General features: G+C 36.2%; 1 protein-coding gene across 1 annotated transcript in view; it reads right to left on the bottom strand.

Annotated features, from left to right (window-relative positions):
- Window positions 1-22,096, bottom strand: part of Prkg1 (protein kinase cGMP-dependent 1) — a 1,042,192-nt gene that overhangs the window by 962,200 nt on the left and 57,896 nt on the right. The window contains exon 2 of the mRNA XM_028764010.1: window positions 3,190-3,356. Coding sequence (XP_028619843.1) covers window positions 3,190-3,356 — 167 coding nt within the window. The remainder of the gene's footprint in view (window positions 1-3,189; window positions 3,357-22,096) is intronic.

The raw sequence follows: 22,096 nt of genomic DNA, 5'->3' as shown, positions 1-22,096 counted from the left end.
GAAATTATGGTGGTATTTTGCTTAGTTGATCTGACAATGAAAAGATAAATACAATTTATTCAAATTACACCAAGGCAATCACTACTGAGACAGTAGTGAAAGTTGTATATCTTTACAAAAGAAAGCAATATAATCTCTGATAAAAATTTTTACATATTTTGTAATGAATATATATGGAAATATTTGTTTTTTAATTTCTTTAACTTATAAAGAATTAATTAACTTTGCATGTTAGTATTTAAATATTGTTAATTTTACATCATAATATTTAAGTTATATGATATAAGGGAACATCACACAGGGATTTTGATAACTTCCTGAGAAAAGGGGTTCATGTATTTTCAGGTGTACAGTGTAGCTCCTTCTGTTAGAACATAAGCTTGTTGCTCATTGTCTTTAAAGATTAAATATGGTTATGTATTAGATATACCAAGTGAGTATAAAGTAGACTTGATATATTGTATCCTAGGATACCAGACAAATACTTGTTACTCTAGACTCTTCTTTGAAGGCATGCTATAAATGAAGTAATATTTAAGAATAAACTTTGAGTGAAGCTTATTGTCATAGAAAATGTGAACGAAAGCCCTTCCATCAGCTGATGACTTCAATGGACAAAAGGCTTGTCTGTCACCTCAGAAGAGGGAATTCTACAGTAGACAACCTTCAGCAATTGCAGCCCTGAGCATTTTGGACAGCCTCCACAGTGACACTATTTCAAGATAAACTTCTTCCTCACTGAAAATATATATATATATATATATATATATATATATATATATATATATATTACATATATATGTGTGTGTATGTATATATGTATGTATACATATATTAAATTATATATATGTATATATGTGTAAATTATTTATATAATTTGTTTTTTTTCTCCATACAACCCTTACACACTCCCATAATTAAGACCTTAAGCTATGACTCAAGACTGTCTGGGAATAAATTCTAACATGATTGACTTGGAAAATAGCATATTTTTATTAATTCTCCTATCCTCTTCTATAAAACCAAATAATACATTTAGCCTTTATCCATGACTGTTTTGAAAATTAGATAAATTCTATATATGCAAAGTGTTTAAAACCATGCTCACTATGGTGGATGTTCTAGACATCAGTTAGTCATATAGCTAAAAGTAAACAACCCTTTTACTTTGAAAGGTAAGAAATGATAAATGTCGTTTTATATATTTATAAGTTTTTATGTTAATCTATTTTTAATAAATATTCAAGATGGAGGAAAACTTAAGACACAAGTTTTGAATATTGATTGCTGCAGTAGAAAACCAATGATTGCAATTTGAAGACAACCAAACCAAAAGTTCATCTTGCTTTATACATTAGCTGTGTTCTACATAGTTACCCTACTAGTACATTGTCTGACAAATCGAATTCTGTGAGATCATTGGCATATATAATGCTATACCTAATTTTAATTGTTCCTAGGGGGATGCCTCTAGTTTCATAATCTATAGCTGTCTCCTATTCATGTCTTCCAGATTTTCCTACCCTGCCTGCTCACTGTCTCTCAGCATACCTACCCTGTGAATTCATTCCTATTCTTACAATTCTCTTCCAAGTGCATAATATTTATATTTGTGCCTACTGTGTTTTGCTTTTATTAGAATAAATCTTAGCTTATCTTAGCAGAAGCTTATGATGTAAAAGCAAAATATGAAAGTATTAAAGGAAAAGACAAAAGACATTACAATGAAAAAGACTGCAAAGAAAAATTAAAGGCAAGTAACAAATGCACACGTAATTTTAACTATATTTCAAACACTTAATAGAAATAAATAAGACATTATGATTTTATAATGTGTTATTCTTTACATCAAATATTTATAGAAATCAGAGGTTCTTAACCCTACTAATGCTGGAATCCTTTAATACAGTACCTCATGTTGTGGTGACCCCCAACCATAAAATTATTTTCATTGCTACTTCTTAACTGTAATTTTGCTACTGTTATGAATTATAATGTAAATATGTGCTATTTTCAATGGTCTTAGGTAACTCCTATGAATGGGTTGTTCAACTCCCAGATGGGTTGTGACCTACAAGTTGAGAACCACTGATATAAATTTTTCTATTTAAGCTCCTGATAATCCAAAAAGACAGAAACAAAGTAGACATTATCAATATTGGTAATAATGATACTTCAGGCCACAAAAACCACTTTAGGGTTTTTTCTTGATGAGAAGCATTCCTAACCTTTACCACTTGAAGCCTTGTCAACCTTTTGCAGTTATAGCAACCAATCATATCTTCAGATGCTATCATTAGGATCTCCCATTTTACAAATTGGGTTGTTGAAACCTAGAGAAAGTAGGACTTGTCCAGTATACCTTTTCTTTTGGTGATCCATAAACTTGAAGGAGACCATGAAAGTCCTGAGCCACACAACCTGAATGCTCGAGACTGAACACCTGTCATGCCTAATAAACTCAACAGCTTATAGCACATTCATTTCTGGACTTGCCTTCTTCTCAGTTAGTTCAGAAATAACCTCAGGATCTTTCTCCAAAGGTAAAATATGGTTTTATAAATTCCAAATTAGAAATAATCAGTCTTAAAATCTACCTAAGCATAAACCATATTTACATAACAAATGGCTAAGTTGTCCATCAAAACATTTCTATATCAGTTTCTGAAGGGTTTTGTGAAACACACTATCCCTCTTACTAATTAGACAGATAATATGCCTTGAGGTTTTCATTGACTCTGTGATACATGTGCAAGTGATTGAAAACGATACTTTTATCTGGAAGAATCACAACAGGAAACTTGGTCATGTACTAAACCTGGTCATGTTAAGCGCAAAGTTGAATATGCTAATTGATGTAAAAGACTTGAATTACCATTGACGCACCATCAGAATGATCACATGATTGGCAGTGTAACTGTATGAAGTCTCATGGAGTTAGCAAACAGTATTCTTTTCACAGCATCCTCCAGGTGTGAAAACATATGGAATCCTTTACCTTAATATTCTAAATACTAAAACCTCATAAATTACACAAACATGGTAATAGTAGTATGTAGCTATTTGTTAAAACTGCTTCCCAATAAAAGAAGGAAGACAGGAATTGTTCCTCAGAGTACATTGCGAACCTTAGGAAGCTCAGAATATGGGAAGGGAACGAGTGGCAGAGGAACAAGTCACTAACCATACCTTCCATGACATACACGAGTGAACCCACATCGCCTTCCTTGATGATGCAGCTGTCCTTGCCATATTCCACAGGGTACATACAATCCACAATCTCCTGGATCTGTGACAGCTCCAAGTTTTTCATGAAGTCATTGTCAAGGATGGCCTCCTTTATGAGATCCTTCGACCTAGAGCATGAGAGGGAGGAATTACTGACACATCTGAGCAGCTTTTCATAGTTCTCAAGTATGCAGTATGCTGACACACAACAAATGAGTCTTCTTGAAAGACCTGACAACAAAGCATCATGACAGCAGAAAGAACAGAGAAATCTTCCATTAAGCCAACTATCATTTGCTAAGTGGCCAACACACCAAAACCAGGCATATAATTTGAATTTGTTTTACAATGTTTTAATCCACAAAGATTGTAGGGAAAAAAAATCAATGGATTGACATTAACAGAAAACTTATAATATGGTCTAAGAATAAGTATAATTAAATTTACAAAATCATAAAAAATAATTTTTATTCTAGATATTATAAGACAAAAATCACAATTTTTGTAGGCATCATCTACTAGACTTTGTTTTTAATTTGCTTTCTTCTGTACAATATATTTCTAGTATTAGTGCCAGTTGTGATATGGACGCTCAAGAAGTCATCTAGCTGGAGATTTTTAGGGAGTGGATTCTTAATTAGCTGGTTAAAACCACTAGCAGAAAGGTGACAAACTTTCCTCTAAGTGTCTTGCTTCTGTCGAAAACATTATTCCTTTGAGCATCTTCATTTAGAGTAACTAGTCAGATCTACATTTAACAAGATATTCAAAAAACCACAGGAGTTAGAACTGGAATTAAATACAGACAGTAGCAAAGAGGCAAATTTTGCAATAGGGATTCAATGGTTAGCAGGAAAGTTCTGCAGAACTTTAAAAAATGTGATAATTTTATTCACTGAAGAATAATAAGTTCTGCAGCACTCACTACAGGTATAAAAATCAAAGAGGAGGCAATGGTAAGAAATATCTTGCCAAGAAGGAAACAATCATAGAACATGATGGGAAATGAATTTGATCAAAGCCTAGACATTAGTGATACAGATAATACATCTGGAATATCATATTGAATTTTTTAAAATATGAACACAAGCTGATCTATGTTTGAACTGACTCACTAAATGGTAGAGAAACAACCTAGAGTAGGGATGGCTGACTGAGGCATCCTGCCTCACCTCCACTCCTCTCTGACTTCTCATCTAGGCTCAGCCCAACTGACCTTACCTTCAAACGCTGTAATTCACAACAATTTTGGTTTAAATTAGAAAAAGACATATATAAAATCAAAAATATTTACAACTTTATTCCTACAAAAAAAACCTGTGAAAACAGATGGCTATACTGTAATTTAAAATAAATTTGGAAGAGAGAAGAGAGGGGTATATTGGAGGATTAGGGGGAAGAACAGGGAGAGATATTGTAATTATGTTACAATCTCCATTTAATATATATTATGTATATATATCATTTCTGCATAGCATTAGAGGCATAATGAAAGCTGTAATATTTTAAGTGAAAAAGTACTTTACAGGATTGTTTTAAGGTAAATATGTGTATAAGGAAATTTCTTAAAAATAATAATATATTACATATACCCAGGCTTCCAGCTATCTTTGCTTGCTCTAAAACTTTCCTTGCTTTTCTAAATTTTTATTCAATCACCTATAAGATGTCATTTTTAAGAAAAACAGAAACAAAAAGCAAACCATTATGTAACAGTTCTCTCTGTGAAGCCTAGTGACAACACGAAATTACTTTCAGTAAAAGTGAGGGGTACATTTGGTGGTGGCACTGACGACAGAAGCAGCAACACAAGGAATATATCAACATATCCAGTCCAGAGATGCAACAAGTTCAACAGTAAATGAAGAAAAATTTGACTTCACGATCTTTATGACAGAATTATATTTTTCTATTTTTCTACATTTTTAAAATGTTCTTGTCTCTGAAGTTTAGAATGGATGTGCATTTTTATGTACAAATTGCAAAAGTAAACCATGAATAGTAAACTACGTTGAGAAAAACAAAACTAATTTGTTTTCCATTTAATTAATGATCATCTGCCATGATTGGCAACTGGGAAATGACTCTTCAGGAGGTTGGCTTTTATATTCTTGACACCTTCGGAGCACTAATGACAGGAGATTTCACTTCAGGAAGCAATGGTGATAGTTGGAATGTTATTAAGAATCTCAGGAAGTCTTTATTTTTAAAGTCTTTTTTTTCCCGAGGGCAGAGTGTTCTGTGGCTGCATGATCTCTGGTGTTCTGACTTATTTTTAAATTCTCATGTGCCAAAAACTTTGTTTTCAGGCCAAAAGTTGCATTGTTTCTTTCCTGAGTTTAAATCAAGATGTAAAAGTTGTCTTCCTGAAGCTTGTGTGGCTATTTTTCCTCACCCTGACCTCACAAAAGCTAATGGCATCTGCATATTGACTTCCATAGGTTTTAATTTATAAGCATTTCCCCAAATACCAGAGTTTTATCTTAAAGAAATTCATTTTATCAAATCTTATCATATTTTTATTTACTAAGGTTTTTTTTTCCTATTTTATTTGGGCCAAGAAACAAGGCTGTCCAATGGACTCATAGTTTCTGGCATAACAGAAACTAGATTTATCAACCCAAAATCCCAACTATTTTTGGATGAGACCCTATCGTTTGGAAAATACCAATAGTATTCTATAAAGATCTTAAGTTTTAATTGCATAGAAAGATTAGAAGTAAAGCCCTCTTCAGAGAGAATAACTCACCCCGTTTAAAGATGATGTGAGAAAGTCATTTCCTCACAGAGTGCTGCTGACCTGTATTGTGAATACTGAAATGGTAAAGCAAATGCTAAAACCTTTCCTAGCAATCATCCAAATTCCCCAAGCATTTACCGCGAGATGACAGAGCATCACAGGGGCACACACTTCTCAAATTCCGTTTCCTATGGAGATCACTTAATTTCAGGTCTCTGAAGCAAAGCACCCAAGGCTTCAGATATGCACCAACATGAGCTTCAAGCACATTTAGTAGGCTTTAGATGAATTCCAAAGTTAGAGTGATAGCATGCATGAAACCCTAGCTTTATCCTCCAATAGTGCAGAAATACAGACAGACAGACAAACAGACACTGTCAAATACTAATCAGAAGATCTATGATCTATCATTTATCCCTCCATAAAGATTTGGTCAAGTGACACTCTTTGCCAATGAAATATCACAAATAAGGTATCTCTGACATCACTGCAAGATTGAAACTTTAGGCCTCTGTGTGATCTAGTTTGTTCTGGCTAGTTTTATGTCAACTTGACACAAGCTAGAGACACTGAAGAAGGAGCCTCAACTGAGAAAATGCCTCCACAAAATCTGGTTATAGGAAAGTCATATGGCATTTTCTTGGTGATTGATTTGGGAAGGCCAGACCCATTGTGGTTTAGGCCACCTCTGGGCTGGTGGCCATGAGTTCTAAAAGAAAACAGACTGAGCAAATCATGGGGAGCAAGTGAGTAAGCAATACTTCTCCATGGTCTCTGCATCAGCTCCTGCATCCAGATTCCTGCCCTGCTTGAGTTTCTGTCCTGACTTTCCTTGGTGAAGAACTGTGATATGGAAGTGTAAGCCAAATAAACCATTTCCTCCTCAAGTTGCTTTGGTCATAGTATTTCTTCCAAGCAATACTGACCCTAAGTCAGAATTCAAAGTTGTTCTTGTCATGAAGTAACACACAAATTCAAATCCCTCCTTTTAATTGACAGTTTAGGCCTTTCCTACAGGAACAAGAACCCTCAAATTGATCTTTATTACCTTTTTTCAGCCACAACACTGAAGCCTACAATCAATAAGGACCTGCAAGTAACCCTTCTTGGACTGTTTCTGTTCCCTTGAAGACACTATCACTAAGACAAGCATTGTACAAGATATCAACTGAGCTGATAACAGAGCTCCGGGTCTGGAGGAAAGAGATATTACAATGGCTAGATCTTTTCTAGCTATCTATCCTGACCCAGAGTGTATGTGCTCACATTTTTCAAGAATTCAGTAGCGTGACCTAGCCTGAGAGGCATCGGAAATATACATGAAGATCTTGACTTTCTCATTCTTCTTATCTGTCTTATAAAATTCTTTGTCTTTCGTATTCTCAATTTGTAACTTTTAATCCAAACAGCATAACATTAACTAGCTTCCTTTGAACCAATAGCTAGTGGTTTTTAATCATTCAGCTCTCAAACTCTGAAATATTAACAATACAGAACAGAGTAGAACATCCTAAATCACTGTGGGTGTGGAGAGCTCTGGTGTTTAGCAGTGTCGATATCTATGGTATAAATATTCATACCACAGGCAACTTAAAATTAAGATAAAGGCAACCTGCTTTTAAAGTAGCCCAAAACCTAACAAATATATTTTATATGAGCTGTAAGTTATTCCCAGATATCCCAAGAAGTAAATGGGGTTTATGAAATTCAATCTAATCTTTAAAATCTCTTCAGGTGTCACAATATCCTTGAATAAGTATGTTAGAATGAGTGATAGATTTTTTTAGCTCTAAATTTTAGACAAGTGATTTAAAATGTCAATTTTCTTCTTCAATAAAGAGAAATATTCTAAAAAGCAGGTAAAGCTAGACAATTCTAGAAAGTGTGTAAGAAAATATATAGCAGTTTTCTCAAACAAGGGATCCAACATTTTCTACTGTAAAACATAACCTCATTAATTTGCTTGACTCAGTAAGTGATTTTTATACTGGGGACACAATGTAGCCAATCAGCAATACCTAAGAGTTGCCTGTTGAGTTGTTTCAAGGATGAGGAATGGCAGACTCGCTGGGTAGTGCCCAAGGCCTTGTTTGACTGAGGACTGTATGTAGTGAGGAGGAATCATTATCTATCTCCTCCATTGCAGAAACTGAGGAGAACAACAATATAGTCAGATTGGGAAGAAAAAAATAGGTGGAAGCTACACAGTTTGAGATGAGTGTAATTTGTCAAACCGGAGACCCATCTGACTAAGTGGTCAAGAGAAAAAGATGTGAGCCTGCATCCTTGAGGAAGGAAGAGGCCAGGCCTTAGAGCTGTGGTTCTCAGCCTTCCTAATGCTGGGACCCTTTAGTAAAGTTCCTTATGTTGTGGTGATGTCAGCCAGAAAATTATTTTGTTGCTACTTTGTAACTGTAATTTTGCTATTCTTATGAATCATAATATAAACATCTGATATTTCCAATGGTCTTACATGACTTCAGTCAAAGAGTCATTTGACACACACCCCCGCCAAGTGTAGAAATACTGCTTTAGAGAAATTGAGAGGCCATTAAAAAGTTCAATTTTAATTCCAAAATCATAGAAATCCAGTGACGATTTACAAAGGGGGCATGCTCGATACATAATATATTCAACATGAAGAATAAGTATTTAGGTCAAAAGATTACTGAATTCTTGGAGGGGACTCATTATGTATTTTATTAATCAATGAATACTAAAACCAAAACTTTTTATTGGACTCAGGAGAACATCTAATTGATTCACTAGGGAACAACTGTCTAAAAAAGCTGCATTAATTTGATCTTGAATCAAGGACTCTCAGACAATTCCCACATGCCAAGAACAAAATAAAGTGTCCTCTATGGTTTTAAGAATTATCTACAGAGGTCTGAAATCATCACAGTTGTCTTTAGGATACAGTCCCTCAATTAGATCCAAGGCAATGATAATGATACCATATGTAGTCTTCCTCAGCACAGTGTGAATTACATCCAATTCTTTAGTGTGGAAAGAACTTCCAGGCACTGAAATAGTCACAACCATTAAGTTGTCTCTAAGCATGAGAACCAGTCAAAACAATCTAATAACTGAACGCAAAACTTCTATAATCAACCATTTAAATAAAGTAATAAATCAATCCCTTTAGTTCTCTATGGTCAGCTTTGGGCTCAGATGTCAGGAGACAGAATAGATACAAATTAAGGTTGCCGTAGCTTAGAGTATGGTGCCGGCAAGTTCTATCCCCATTGATAATCAGCACCCTTTCACCAAGATGTAGTCCACAGAAGAGCTCCTGACAGTCCTAATTCTGGAAGTCACTTCAGAAAGATAACTCCACCCACTATGAAATATTTGATAAATCACTCATCAGAGAATAAATAAATAAATAAATAAATAAGACCTCTTGAAATAGTTATCTGGCTGTCAGTCAAATAAGAACTTGCTTAGAATGTATCTTCTTTCTAACAGCAGTCTTCCAGAGTCAACTTCACAGGTTAAAGGTAGCTGAGAACTAATATGAGCTGCTGACAGTTTTTAAAGATGAACCTTAATTGGCTAATCATATTGACCAATCTTGGTCTCTCTTAAAAATTAAAAACCTGCCTATACTGAATTTAAGTCCGCATGTTCACATCTACCAACTCAGCTAGTACTTTTCCAATATTACAGCAAGAATATGCATGAGGAATTATAAAGTTCATAGAGCCTTCACAGACATATGAATTCATTATGAATATTTAATACACAATATTGGCACCACCAAGCCGAAACGTATGACATCAACATTCTTCATAGGTAACTAATGACAATCATTATTTTGGTATGTATATGTTGTAATTTCTTCTAAGAATCTTCAAGTTCTAAAATGGAAATTTTAGTTCCAGTGCCACAAATTATGAAATCACAGTACACTGATTGTAGAAGTCATACTTGATAATAGTGAAAGCTGGTTAGCCCACACACGGATTTGCTACAATGTCATTTGCTACAATGTCACTTAGATGATAGCATAAGCGTTCTTTATTTTACAAAAGGTTCCTTCTCATTATCACGGACTAAGAACAAGGCCAAACAGCTCTTGAAATCGCAGGCTAGCTATTGACAGACAAGAGAGACTTAAATTAACGAGAGATAAGTTAGCATTCTTTGTAGATGTTCATCAATGTCTATAAGAGCCAATATTAAAACTCTCCATTCAACTATTCACAGCATTCGTCTGTGCAGATATGAACACACATTGCCAGTCATTCAAAGAACTGACCCTAATGTGAAACATAACAGTCTCCAAAAGAGCCCAAACCAGACGTTTTCTCTAAGCTCCCTCTTTGATATCAGAGAAGTGTGACTTGTAGGTTTCATAGAAGTCTATAAAGTGCTTTACTTGAGAACAAATAAGACCATACTCATTGCACTGCAGAATATAAGAATGATGTAGTTTCGTCTATTAAGAACTAATTCTGGCACTGATGTCCAGATGCTGACAAATCAAAACTGGGCAGTGAGTGAAGAGAAAACATACTCTGGGGCCTAAGTTTATATGCCTAGTTCACCATCACACAGCCTTTTTGAACCTCTCAGTGAGCTAAATAACTGGCCTTTTGGAAACCACTTGATTCCAGGAAGGTCAACATAATTAAATTATGAACACTCATTAAGTCACCGTCTTGGGCAATCGCACTTTCAGGACATAGTTGGATGTCATGATGTCCATCCCAAGGGCCTCATAACTTCTTCATGCTATGCATTATCATTTTGATTGTTGCAAAGCCTTGATATCTATAATCAGCAAGTAAATGAATCATTTTAAATAATTATAATGTTTCTTAAACATAGTCTCTGGGATAATTATCATACCCTTTATACATACTTGCATTCAACATCACAAAAATAATATGATCTTCTACTATTCCTGACTGCCTGCCTCACAGACAGATTTTTCTCTTGTCTGAAAATAATGATTTGGTTAATTCACTCAAGTCATCTAATTTCAGGATACTGAAGCCAAATTAGGCTCTGTTATATACTCTCTGACATGTCTTGGGAAGCAAAACCCAAATATGATAAACCTGGTTGTTTTCTCTCCAAACACTATCCTATATCGTGCTTTAGTACAGGAGGGACTCTGAATCTTCCTGAAGAGAAATAGAAAACAGAACTAGAAAGCTAATTCTTAGTCCTAGTTGCTCTGTGAGTTCTCAGCTTCTAAAAATAAGTGGGAAAACTTAGCCCCAAACTGACAACCCGAATCATCATCACAGCGGCAGTAACTGGACGACTATTGACATGAATTAAATAGTTACTTTGTGTTCTGCAATATGCAAAACCCTTCACCTCAGTTATGCCTCATTGTGGTTCTCAGAGTTCATTATAGTGGAATTCAGAGCCATTTTCAAAATGTTCAATGATGCTCACTTAGTTAGTGACGGGCAGAGTCTGGATTTAAAGCTTAATCTGTTTGACTTCTGAGACCACACTATTCCTAAATGTTTCTACTTCTGATTCTGAAAGTAAATTTTATTTCCCACTTTCAAATAACTATCCTAATTATAAAATCTGAAAGCAAATATTATGCTAAAAAACTGCAAAAGTAACAGTTGTGTTTGGATAATATTCTCTTTCATCTGAAAAGACCATTTCTAATCAGCCTTACACAGAAGCTTTCATTCCGGGATACCCTAACCTCAGCAGGAGGTAGAACAGATATGGCTGTTATGCTTGTTTGGTGTATAAGAAAATACTGGCATCAAGAGGTGAGAATTCTGGGAAGCTCGTGTTCAAGATCACAATGACTACCATCCTAAAACACCAACCTTTGTATTTTCATGTGCACATTTATAAATCCCCATTCCTACTCTCTGTCACTCTGTTCTTTTTTCTGTGTCTGTCTATGCCTCTCTTTCACAAGCTTCATCCTTTTAATGTTCAAACTCACATGAAAAAGGACAATAAATTCACTACAATATTAGGACTGGAGAAATATTCCCACTTGACAATAATTCTGTGTCTTACAAAGATTTATGTGGCTATTTCCTCCCAGATAAAACCCTCTATCTTTGAGGGAAGCCCTTTAGGACATGGGATCTTCCAAGTGGGGGAGGGGCTGGTAATGCAATCCACGCGTAAGAGAAATTTCTTAAGCACAGAAAGTAAACAACTCAAACACATCAGGAAGTTTCTAAAATTGACCAAATATTAGACCCCTACTCCCAAGCATATATACATAGTAAGGACTTCTAAGAAACACTCTGACAAGCTAAGCTGACTAAAAAGTGGCTCAGATCAGATGATGCCTGGAAGAAATAGAGGCCAGGAAATTGCCCTAGAAAACACACAGACTGGCCAAGCTGCCTGAAAGATAATCAGATGAACTGAACTACCTAGAAAAGACACTCTTCCATCTGCTGAGCTGCCTAGTGACTGGGCAGTGCTCTCCAGGGTTCCTTTTCATGAGCTGGTTCCCATGATGGACTAAGATTTTGATGACATATTGGTTTTGTGTCATTTCTGGTCCATTAAGATATCCCTCATGCAAATTCCTATATATTCCCCCAATAAAACTTACAGTCACCTAGTTGGACTCCGGTGGTTTTCCATCCTAATCTGTCGTCATTCCTTTATCTGGGGAAAGTTGAAGTGTTCATATCTCCCATGAAGATGAGGAGATGGCTGCTCAAGCATGAAGATTAGAGTTTAGATCCCTAGTACCCACAAAAAGAGCCAGGCTGATGACATATGTCAGCAAGCCCCGGGGCTTGCTCAACTAGCCAGCCAGTCTAGGTAATCAGTGAGCTCTAGGGTCAGTGAGAGACCCTTTCTCCAAATTAAAGAGAGAGCTGTAAAGATACCTGACACTGACTTCTGATCTGCACATTCATATAGCACACACATGCACATGCATAAATAAAATAATTTAAACATCCATTTTGGTTCATTTAGAGAAATCCATCTCTTCTATGGGCAACGCCACCTGAGTTTAGCAACAGATCTCAACTCATTTTGATTCTGGCATCCTTACATTTCCTCTCTCTCTTTCTTTCCTCCCATCCTACACTGTCTGACCCAGATGGCCTCTGCATACAGATACGGAAGACTAATAAATTCTATGGACGTGTAACCATCAATTAAGATGGATGTTTGTATTTAAATTCAACAGAAAAGGTGGGCTCCTAGGGAGCTGGGAGAACAGCTCAGTGGTAGAGCACTTGTCCTCATATAGGAGGCCCTGGGTTCTCTCCATAAAAATAAACCAAAGAAATAGAAGTCTCCATTGTATCTACAGGATAAAAATCTAAGAAAATACAGTAAAACTCATCATTTTCACTTCATTTAATTAATGACCTATCACATGGTTTTAGTTCAGGAACCTAGATATGATAATACATATTAAATATCTTGCATATAAAGGTACTATACTAGAACCTAGTATCTTGATTTTATAACATGAGATAAATGTCTCTATGAAATGGTTTAGACACTCTAATCTGAATTAACTAGCTTAGGTTTCCACCGAAGATGACAGAGAGGGTTAGGAGGGCAGAGAAACGGGAAGATAAATAAATGTGATTTCATATCTTTCATTCACTACCTGTATATCATGTAGCGTGCTTTCCTCTGAAGGTTTGTCCCTTTCAGGAGCAAATAGTTAATATTTATGATCTTTTCAATACAGCACTTCTGGGCGTAAAAATCAGCCACTGCAGCCAGTATGATTGACAGGTTTAAAATACAGCCACAGTCTCCTACAAAGTGATTTAAAGACTGAACTAAGGTCACTACCAATAAAAATGCATTTTTTGGAAATAAACTCTACTCATAATTCTGGAAGATTATTACACAGTGAGGTCAGTAGAGTGTTTATTTCAAAACAGTTAAAGGGGTGTTTTAGTGTTCTCACGGTGAAGCAATGGTAACTATTTGAGGGATGTATATTCTGATTGTTGTTATGTATTATTTCATCGTCTGTTCATATATTGCAATGTCATCTTATATAACACACAATATTTGTCAATTAAAAGAAAACAAAGACACAAGAATTACTAGATGGTACTTTGTACAGTACTTTGCTGTCACCTTCTAGAATGAGGGAGACTAGGGACAGGAATGAAGAAATATGAATGGGGTGGGGAGCCCACAGAACCCCATATACTTCCCTTGTGGTTATCCAGATCTACGTGGGAATAATGTGTAGGAAAAAGTATTTTGTGTGCTCCTATAACTTAACACTTTACATTAATTTGATGATACTTTACTTATACCATCTCATTCCACTTCCCCCTATCAATTCCTCTATGTCTCCTGCCACTTCCTCTCCAATTTATGACCTCCTCTTCTGTAACTGTAATACCTACACACACATATCCTAAGTGGACACTAAGTCCACTCTGTGTCACTCTTGGGTAAATGTATTTAGGGCTAATCACTTGGAATTGGATAACCTATCAGGAGTTTTAGTACCTATGTGATTTCACTTTATCCTCCCACCCCACCCCACACCACACACATAAAAGCTCCGTGTAGAAACCAATCAGTCTTAGCAGCTTAGAAAAACACACATCATATACAGCTTAAGATTTTTATCCCACAACCTCTTTTTACTAGGAAATGATATCCCAGATTGAATCATAGGAATGTGAATCTATGAGAACAAAACAAAGATAGTAAAAGATATGCTATAACTCACTGATCACTTAGTGATCTCCTCAGTCAGAAACTTCTGCTCTTCATCCACTCATTCAATCAGTAAAGCATTCTTTGGATACCTCGTCTATGACACAGTACTAGGCTCCATATGCACAGAAATAAGTGGAAGGAGATCCTGAATTTTTGGGGCCAAAATGACAGTAGTGAAGGAAGATAACACAACATTGACATTAAAGATAGTTAAGGAGAGAACCTGTCTGGAAACTTAACAAATAAAGGCACATGGGGCAGAAGATTAGAAGGAGGTATATTTCCAGTCTGAAATAAAGTCCAGTATGAAAATAAAAACATTTAGGCAGAAGTTTAAGGATAAGAAGCGTCATGCTGTAGAAGATCTAAAAATAAAAATGAAAAAGGTATGTACAGCAAATGGTGATGATTATTTCTGGGTCAAGATTAGGGTTTCAAAAAAGGCCTTCTTGTTTGACCCAGAACCTTTTGAGCAAGACAACAGGGATAGCTGTGGAAGAATCTGCAGCTAGAGAAGAATCCGGTTGACACAGGGACCTGCAAGCTCTTTGGAAAGAAACTCTTGAAGGAATGTTAATCTATGAGAATGAACAAAGATAGTAAGTGATATGCTATGAATTATGTATTTAAAAGATCACTAGTATTTCAGTTAATAAACTAGGACAACTTCCTGTGAAAGGAGAAAGAAAGGAAGGCTAAGAAATGACACTGCACTACTTCAAGTAAGATATAATGGAGACCTAGATCTTAAACTTTTTCCCTAGAACGCTCTCTTGAACCAAGAAATCTTTACACAACTCTAGGAATACATAATAGTATGTAAAATATGTAGGTATATAATAAGTATAAAATCAAATTTTTACTGAAATAAAGCAAATATGGATGATTTTAAACCAACTGAAACATTTAAAGCAAATTTCCATACTAATGTGATAGAATGCTTATTTAATTTTACATAAAGAAAGAAATATTGGCTGAATATTTGACACTGGGATTTAGAGTATCTTTTATTTTTCAGATCTCATCAATATTTTGATTTTATTACTATAACTGCTGAGAATGCTATTTCAGTAAACACACAATACAAGATGGCAAAAGAAAGTTAAAGGTCATTTCTGAAACAGTTGGAAATAATGTTCTAATATTAAGCCAAACTTATTTAACAAGTAGTATGAAGCTGAAATCAGCCAACTTAAGCACTGATTTTTAAAGTTAAACATTTTAATAACGTAAGTTCCAGTTCCCTTCTCCGTGGCTGTGATAAAACTAATCAAATCAACTTGGAGATAAAGGGTCTTATTTGGCTTAGAGGTATGTGCCATCACTATAGGAAGTGAGGGCAGGAACTCAAGAAGGGCAGGAATCTGGTGACAGGAACTGAAGCAGGGACTGTGGCAGATTGCTGTTTATATGCTTTCTTTCTGTGGCTTTTCCAGCTTTCTTTTGCAATCCAGGTAGTCCTACCCAGAGAGGGTATTGTCCAAAGTGGGCTGGACCTTTTGACATCAATCATTAGTCAAGAAAATGTCCTCCTAGAAATGCTCCCCTGGCCAATCAGATGGAGGCAATTCATCAATTGAGAAGAAGTTTTTTTCTTTTCTTCTTCCCAATTGATTTCAGCTTGTGCAAAGCTGTCATAATTTAACCAGCATGACATATAGTCCATAGGAATACTAATATAATATCTCACTGAGGAATGATAGCCAGAAAATACTAAAATTCTTGGTTTTCCATAATTAGATTATTATGTTGCTATGAGCTCAGAGGAACTCGTACACTGAGAAGATTCTACAATTCACACCTTATCTTTTCTCACATGCAAGCTGGAACATTTCCAGCAGTCTCAGTTGGATTTGCATAGCACGAGGGATTTTGCAGTGTGGAGTGTACATCTGAGTGATCGGAACCAAGGCTGCAGTGAAGTCAAATGAAGCAACATGGCTGAGGGCTACCAGAAACATCTCACGGTCATTAAGCATGTGATTTTGAATTAAATGTGATCACTGTCCATTTATTGACTTTTTTCTATTGCTTCATTTTTCATGACCTGTAAATTCAGTTACATGACCCCATATAGGGATATGCCCCACAGTTAAGCTGGTGACCTCTATTAGAAGGGTGACAGAAGAGATGAGCATCTTCAAGCAATCATTTTGCAAGCAAACACTACAGGACTGGAAGGATGGATGTGAGGATGAGAGAAAGAGAAGCATCCTAGATATTCAGTTGGAGTGAATGTACATGCATTGGGGCTATTTCCCAAGATGGCTTAGGCTTGAAGAAGTAGCAGGTTCCCAGGGATCAAATTAATCCAGAAGTGGGGCTAAGGGAAAGAAGACAGATTTCTAATCTACGTAAGATTAGAACTAGCAAAACTATGGAAATAGGCCTAGGGTAATACATGTCAGGAAAGACAGATTTCAAAGGCATACAACATTTGACTATTCTTTTGATTCCTACCAGAGCCATAGTTTAAAGTATTTATTTTTAATATTTTTTAATTATGTGTACGGAGGGTACTATATGAATGCAATATGCTTCAAAGGTCAGAGGTATCAAATGTCCCTGGAGAGGGAGTTATAGGTGGTTGTGAGCCACCTGACATGGGTTATGATATCCTAGCCCAAGTCCTCTAAAAGAACAGTAAAGGTTTTTAACAACTGAGTCATCTCTCCAGCCCCCACAGCCATAATTTTTAATACAAACAACTTTCTATCATTGGTATGGCTAGCTCTGACATCAATCATTCATTACAGATGAGCTCTGTCTTTTTAGTCTAGCAATAATTAACACAGATTTCCCCAGGCTTATCCTTGTGGGTTTATTCCTTAGATTTCTTTAAGCATACAAGTTTCAGAGCAACTGAAATTTTATTAGAAACAGAATTACTCAAAGAGAATGACAGTAAGACTCACTGTCTTCCTCTTGTTTTATGCTCACACACAGACATACACACATATACATAACTAAATAGATATACAGGAAAAGCTGTAACATCTAATGGTTAGTGGTAGTGCCTAAATAGCCTCCGCATTTATCAAAGCAAGAAGGCCATCAACCAGAATTAAATCAAAATGAGACCTCCATCTTGGCAGTAAGAAGTTTCCCATAATGTTGAGGAAATATACTTGTTAGCAGCCTGACAGAATAATTCATGCAAGAAACTGGCTTAACAGATTTGGTTTTCATGCCAACTTATTGCAGATAAAGGGGGAAAAAAGCATCAGGCAGAAAGGCAGGCAATAGAGAACATCAAAGTGACTCAATATTAATCATACTTTGACTCATTCTGCACCATATAAGCCTCATTACCCACCCCTCCATTTATTTCCTAAGCTGAGAATTGTGTTGTAAATGACACTATTCAGAGGAATGACTGTGCCACGGGATCATTAAGAGTTCTATGCCGAATATAGTATTTCAGAGTTCTAAATGTCAGTACTGAGATGCTTTGCACACGATTAAATGAATATCACCTCTCGTTTTGGACTCTAGGTCCCCAAGTTCCCATCAAACACATCAGCCATTCAATACTCTTTCAATACATTTTTTGAAAACATGATGGGCAAAAAATGATAAGGGAAAGATAAATAATTTTAATAATCCAGACCACAAAAGACAAATATTGAATGTTTTCTCTTATAGGTAGGTGTCAGCTTTTAAGCTTTTGATAGGTGAGTTTCGATCCAAATAAACACAGAGGTTAAGTAGTTAGTGAGGGACCAAGGCAGGGGTTTAGGGAGAGTTATACCTTCCAAAAAGAGGAAATAGAATATAGTGTTGTAAAGAAACAAAGAAGTAACTAGAATAGGAGGGTTAAATGAGGAGGGGGAGGGAAGTTCAAAAGCTTCCTATAACATGTACAAACATGTAAGGAATTCAAATACAGTCACCATATAATGGGAATTACAATGCCTCAAATAAACATTTTACATCATTAATAAAATAAAAAAACCTAGTGTCAGGAATGGGTTATACCTTGTTGAGTCATTGGCTAAAGGAGGCCTCAGGAACACCTCAACATCTCAAGCTATTGATAAATCTATCGGTTACCTTCCACAATCTAACAGTAAAATTTTATTGCTGAAGAAACTTCTTTTGTATGTCATTAAACATAAGAATTGAGCTGGTGCCCAACTAGTTTTACCTCTACTAATATTTATGCTACTAGAAGATACTCTATATGCTACAAGAGGAGAGAAGTAATCACTTTTCATTTCAATATTACTTCAGTATTATGCAGTTCAAATCCTGCAATCTACAATGGTGACCTACCTACAAGACAGTGTAATAGTGGTACAAATGTTAACAGAACAAGCAAAAACTTCCTAAATGAATATAAGACCTACTGAGTGAGAGACAACCCATACTTGACACTGTTAAAGTGACCAATAACCTGAGAATAGCTAGTCATGGGCCTTATACTAATAGAATATTGCAATAAAACAACTCATAATGACATATCACTATACCTGTAGATCAGTGCATTCTCAAAGCTCATCAGATATGCTTCTTGCAATAAATGAGAACACAGAGATCCACAACTGCAAATATGCAGAGAGAAACTTTAAAACACTCAGCCCTAAAAGTGATCCCTTTATTAAACCCTTCAGGGATCTGTGCAGAAGAGGAGGTAAAAAGATCATAAAAGCCAGAGATGATGGATCACTTCAAGCAAAGAATCTTCGAGACACTACAGAGCTGATGTGCATAGGAACCCCCAGAGACTGTGACAGCATACACAAGATCTGCATACATTCAAACCAGACAAAATCCAAACACAGAAAATGGGAATTAGTTACAAGCTCCCACCCCTAACCAAGAAACTAGCTGCAACTGATACTTAAAAGGGAAGATCATTTTCCTCAAATGGAGTGTCACTGTAATATCAACCACAATCTAGGACAGAAACCATCCCCAGGATTTATTGGCCAACACAAAATGAATTCTGTGTGTGTGCGTGTGTCTGTGTCTGTGTGTCTGTGTGTGTGTGTGCTTGCGTGCACACGTGTGCGCATACACATGTACATATGCTTTTATATTGTTATTTTTGTTTTATTGGGTTTTGTTTGTTTGATTTTCATTTTTTGATTTTTTCTTTGAGAGAAAAAAGTAGGGGGAGAGACCATGAAGTTACTTGAGTAGGGTAGGGAGGACCTAAGGGAAAATATGTTGTAAATTATTTTATTAAAATAATCCATATTTCGAAAAATATCATCTTCTTTACTACTTGATTCTTCATCTCCAGTTTAGGTTCATTTGAAATTAAGGGTTATTATGCCTGTGGAGCTGCATACTCAGTTTCTAATTATACCAAATCTGGTCCGTCTTATCCTTTCCCATTCAGCCACTGGCTTCCTTAATAGATGGTGGGAACCTCTAACATTGCTACCTCTTTCCTGTCAAAAGTTCCCAAAGTAAGCTTCATTTCATGCTCATCTTGTGTGGTGTCTACAAGCAGGATGGATTTCTTCCTCAAACAGCAATGATTAACCTTTTCTTGTATCATACCTTACGTCCTCATATGCTTTCTGTCTGCTCCTACATCAGAGTGTCTTCTTGCCCATGTTTTAGGATCAGTTGGTCTAGGTGGGTCATTTGAATCTGTTAATCCCCGTTTGCCACACAGCTTAACATAGCAAAAATACTATAAACCACACTTCTGTCCTAGTAAGTCAAACTTGCAATCTTTTTGGTGACTTTTCAATTTAGTGGATGCCCTTTCTCCCACAGCAGCCTGGAGAGCACCTTCCAACATTTTGTTAGCTAGTCAGGAAGAGGAAGTTTCCAGCTCAGTTCCTGCTTAATTCCTCTGTATCTTTCATCAAGTTGTATGTCAGTATTGGGGTTTACCCTCTACCTATGATGAGCAATCAGTAGGAACGCCAAGAACCTGTACTGCTCAAAGGTCTCTGCAGCTTCCCTGGCCAACGATTCAGTGGGTCAAATGAGACTTTAAAAAAAACAAAAAAAAAAAACCAAAAAAAAACTTCTCTATCATTTCATCCAGGAAAAATCATTTAGCATTCATTCCTACATTAATATTTCAAAGATTTCTAGTCAATAATATTTTTTCTAAGAGATTCTACAGAACACTTTTATCACTTCTAATATTAGAGTATTTATATGTTGTGAACATTCTCCATCCATACTACTGTGGGACAATTTCCAAAAATATAGATATCCAATAAAAATTCCAAACATTTTTTGTTTCAGTTATCCTAAACTGTGGCCCATATACTGATATATGCATCATCATGTAGTTATGACATGAGAAATATGTTTTCATTATAAGATCATATGTTAAGATATTTTTGGTTTTATTAAACTTGTACATGTAGGTCATTACTTTTCTGCCTTGACACACAGTTTTCAAGTTTCTGATTACCTTTAAGAGGAAAAAAAGGAATAAAATATGGCATATTTGTCCTAGCTTGCTTTCTGTTGATGTGAAAAACCATGACCAAAAGCAACTTGAGGAGGAGAGGATTTATTTGACTTATGGGTTGCATTCCACCATGAAGAGAAGCTGAGCAGGAATTCATAGCAGACCTCGAGGCAGGAATGGATGCAGAGACCATGTGAAGAAGGGTTGGAGGAACGCTGGGAGGCAGGGAAAGGTGAGACGGGGTTTGAGACACAGTTTCTTGTTTCCAGAAGACTCTTGGAGGAGAAACTGCAGGAAGACATAATGACCTAATTGTCTAACCAGGACACTAGGGGAAAGGGAAAGACCAAGTAGCCCTATAAAGACCCCAGCCAGCATCTATTTAACTCATTTCAAGCCTTAGGTTTCTCATATTCTGAATGTATTAAATATTTCTCTTTTTTTCCCTTCTAATTGTTCAATCTTTTTGTTGATGCCAGGGAGCAAATTCAGAAATCTGGACAACTGTCATAAGCCCTGACACACATGGAGGAGTGTTGCTTACGATTGCTCCTCAGATTGTGTCACTGAGATTGTTTTCTTATATAATCCGGTGCCACAGGGGAGCCACAGCCATAGTGGGCTGGGCCATTCCACATCAATCATCCAACAAGAAAATGCATCCACAGACTTGTCCATGGGCCAGTCTGACAGAGGCAGTTTCTCAATGGAGTTTCCTTCTTGCCAGATTATTTTAACTTGTACTAACTTGAGAAAAAACTAACCAGTGCACTACTTAAGTATTCCCAAAGCAAAGCAACATTCTGGAGGGTACAAGGCAATGTTACAGAAAACATCACACTTTATCATGAGTTCAGTTTACACTAATATAAATGCTAAGCTTTAAAAGCAAAACGATAAAACACACACGCGCACATACACACACAAACCCACAGGAAACCTTTGAATCATAACTTTAAATAGAGTCAGGAAAGAGACAATGTTAACCAGGATATTTATTCTCCCAAACACTCTTCCTTCCTTCCTTCCTTCCTTCCTTCCTTCCTTCCTTCCTTCCTCCCTCCCTG

Source organism: Grammomys surdaster, unplaced genomic scaffold (genome assembly GCF_004785775.1).
Source record: "Grammomys surdaster isolate TR1022 unplaced genomic scaffold, NIH_TR_1.0 141, whole genome shotgun sequence".
NCBI lineage: Eukaryota > Metazoa > Chordata > Mammalia > Rodentia > Muridae > Grammomys > Grammomys surdaster.
Note: the sequence above shows the minus strand (reverse complement) of the source record. Positions and strands in the feature narration are given on the sequence as shown.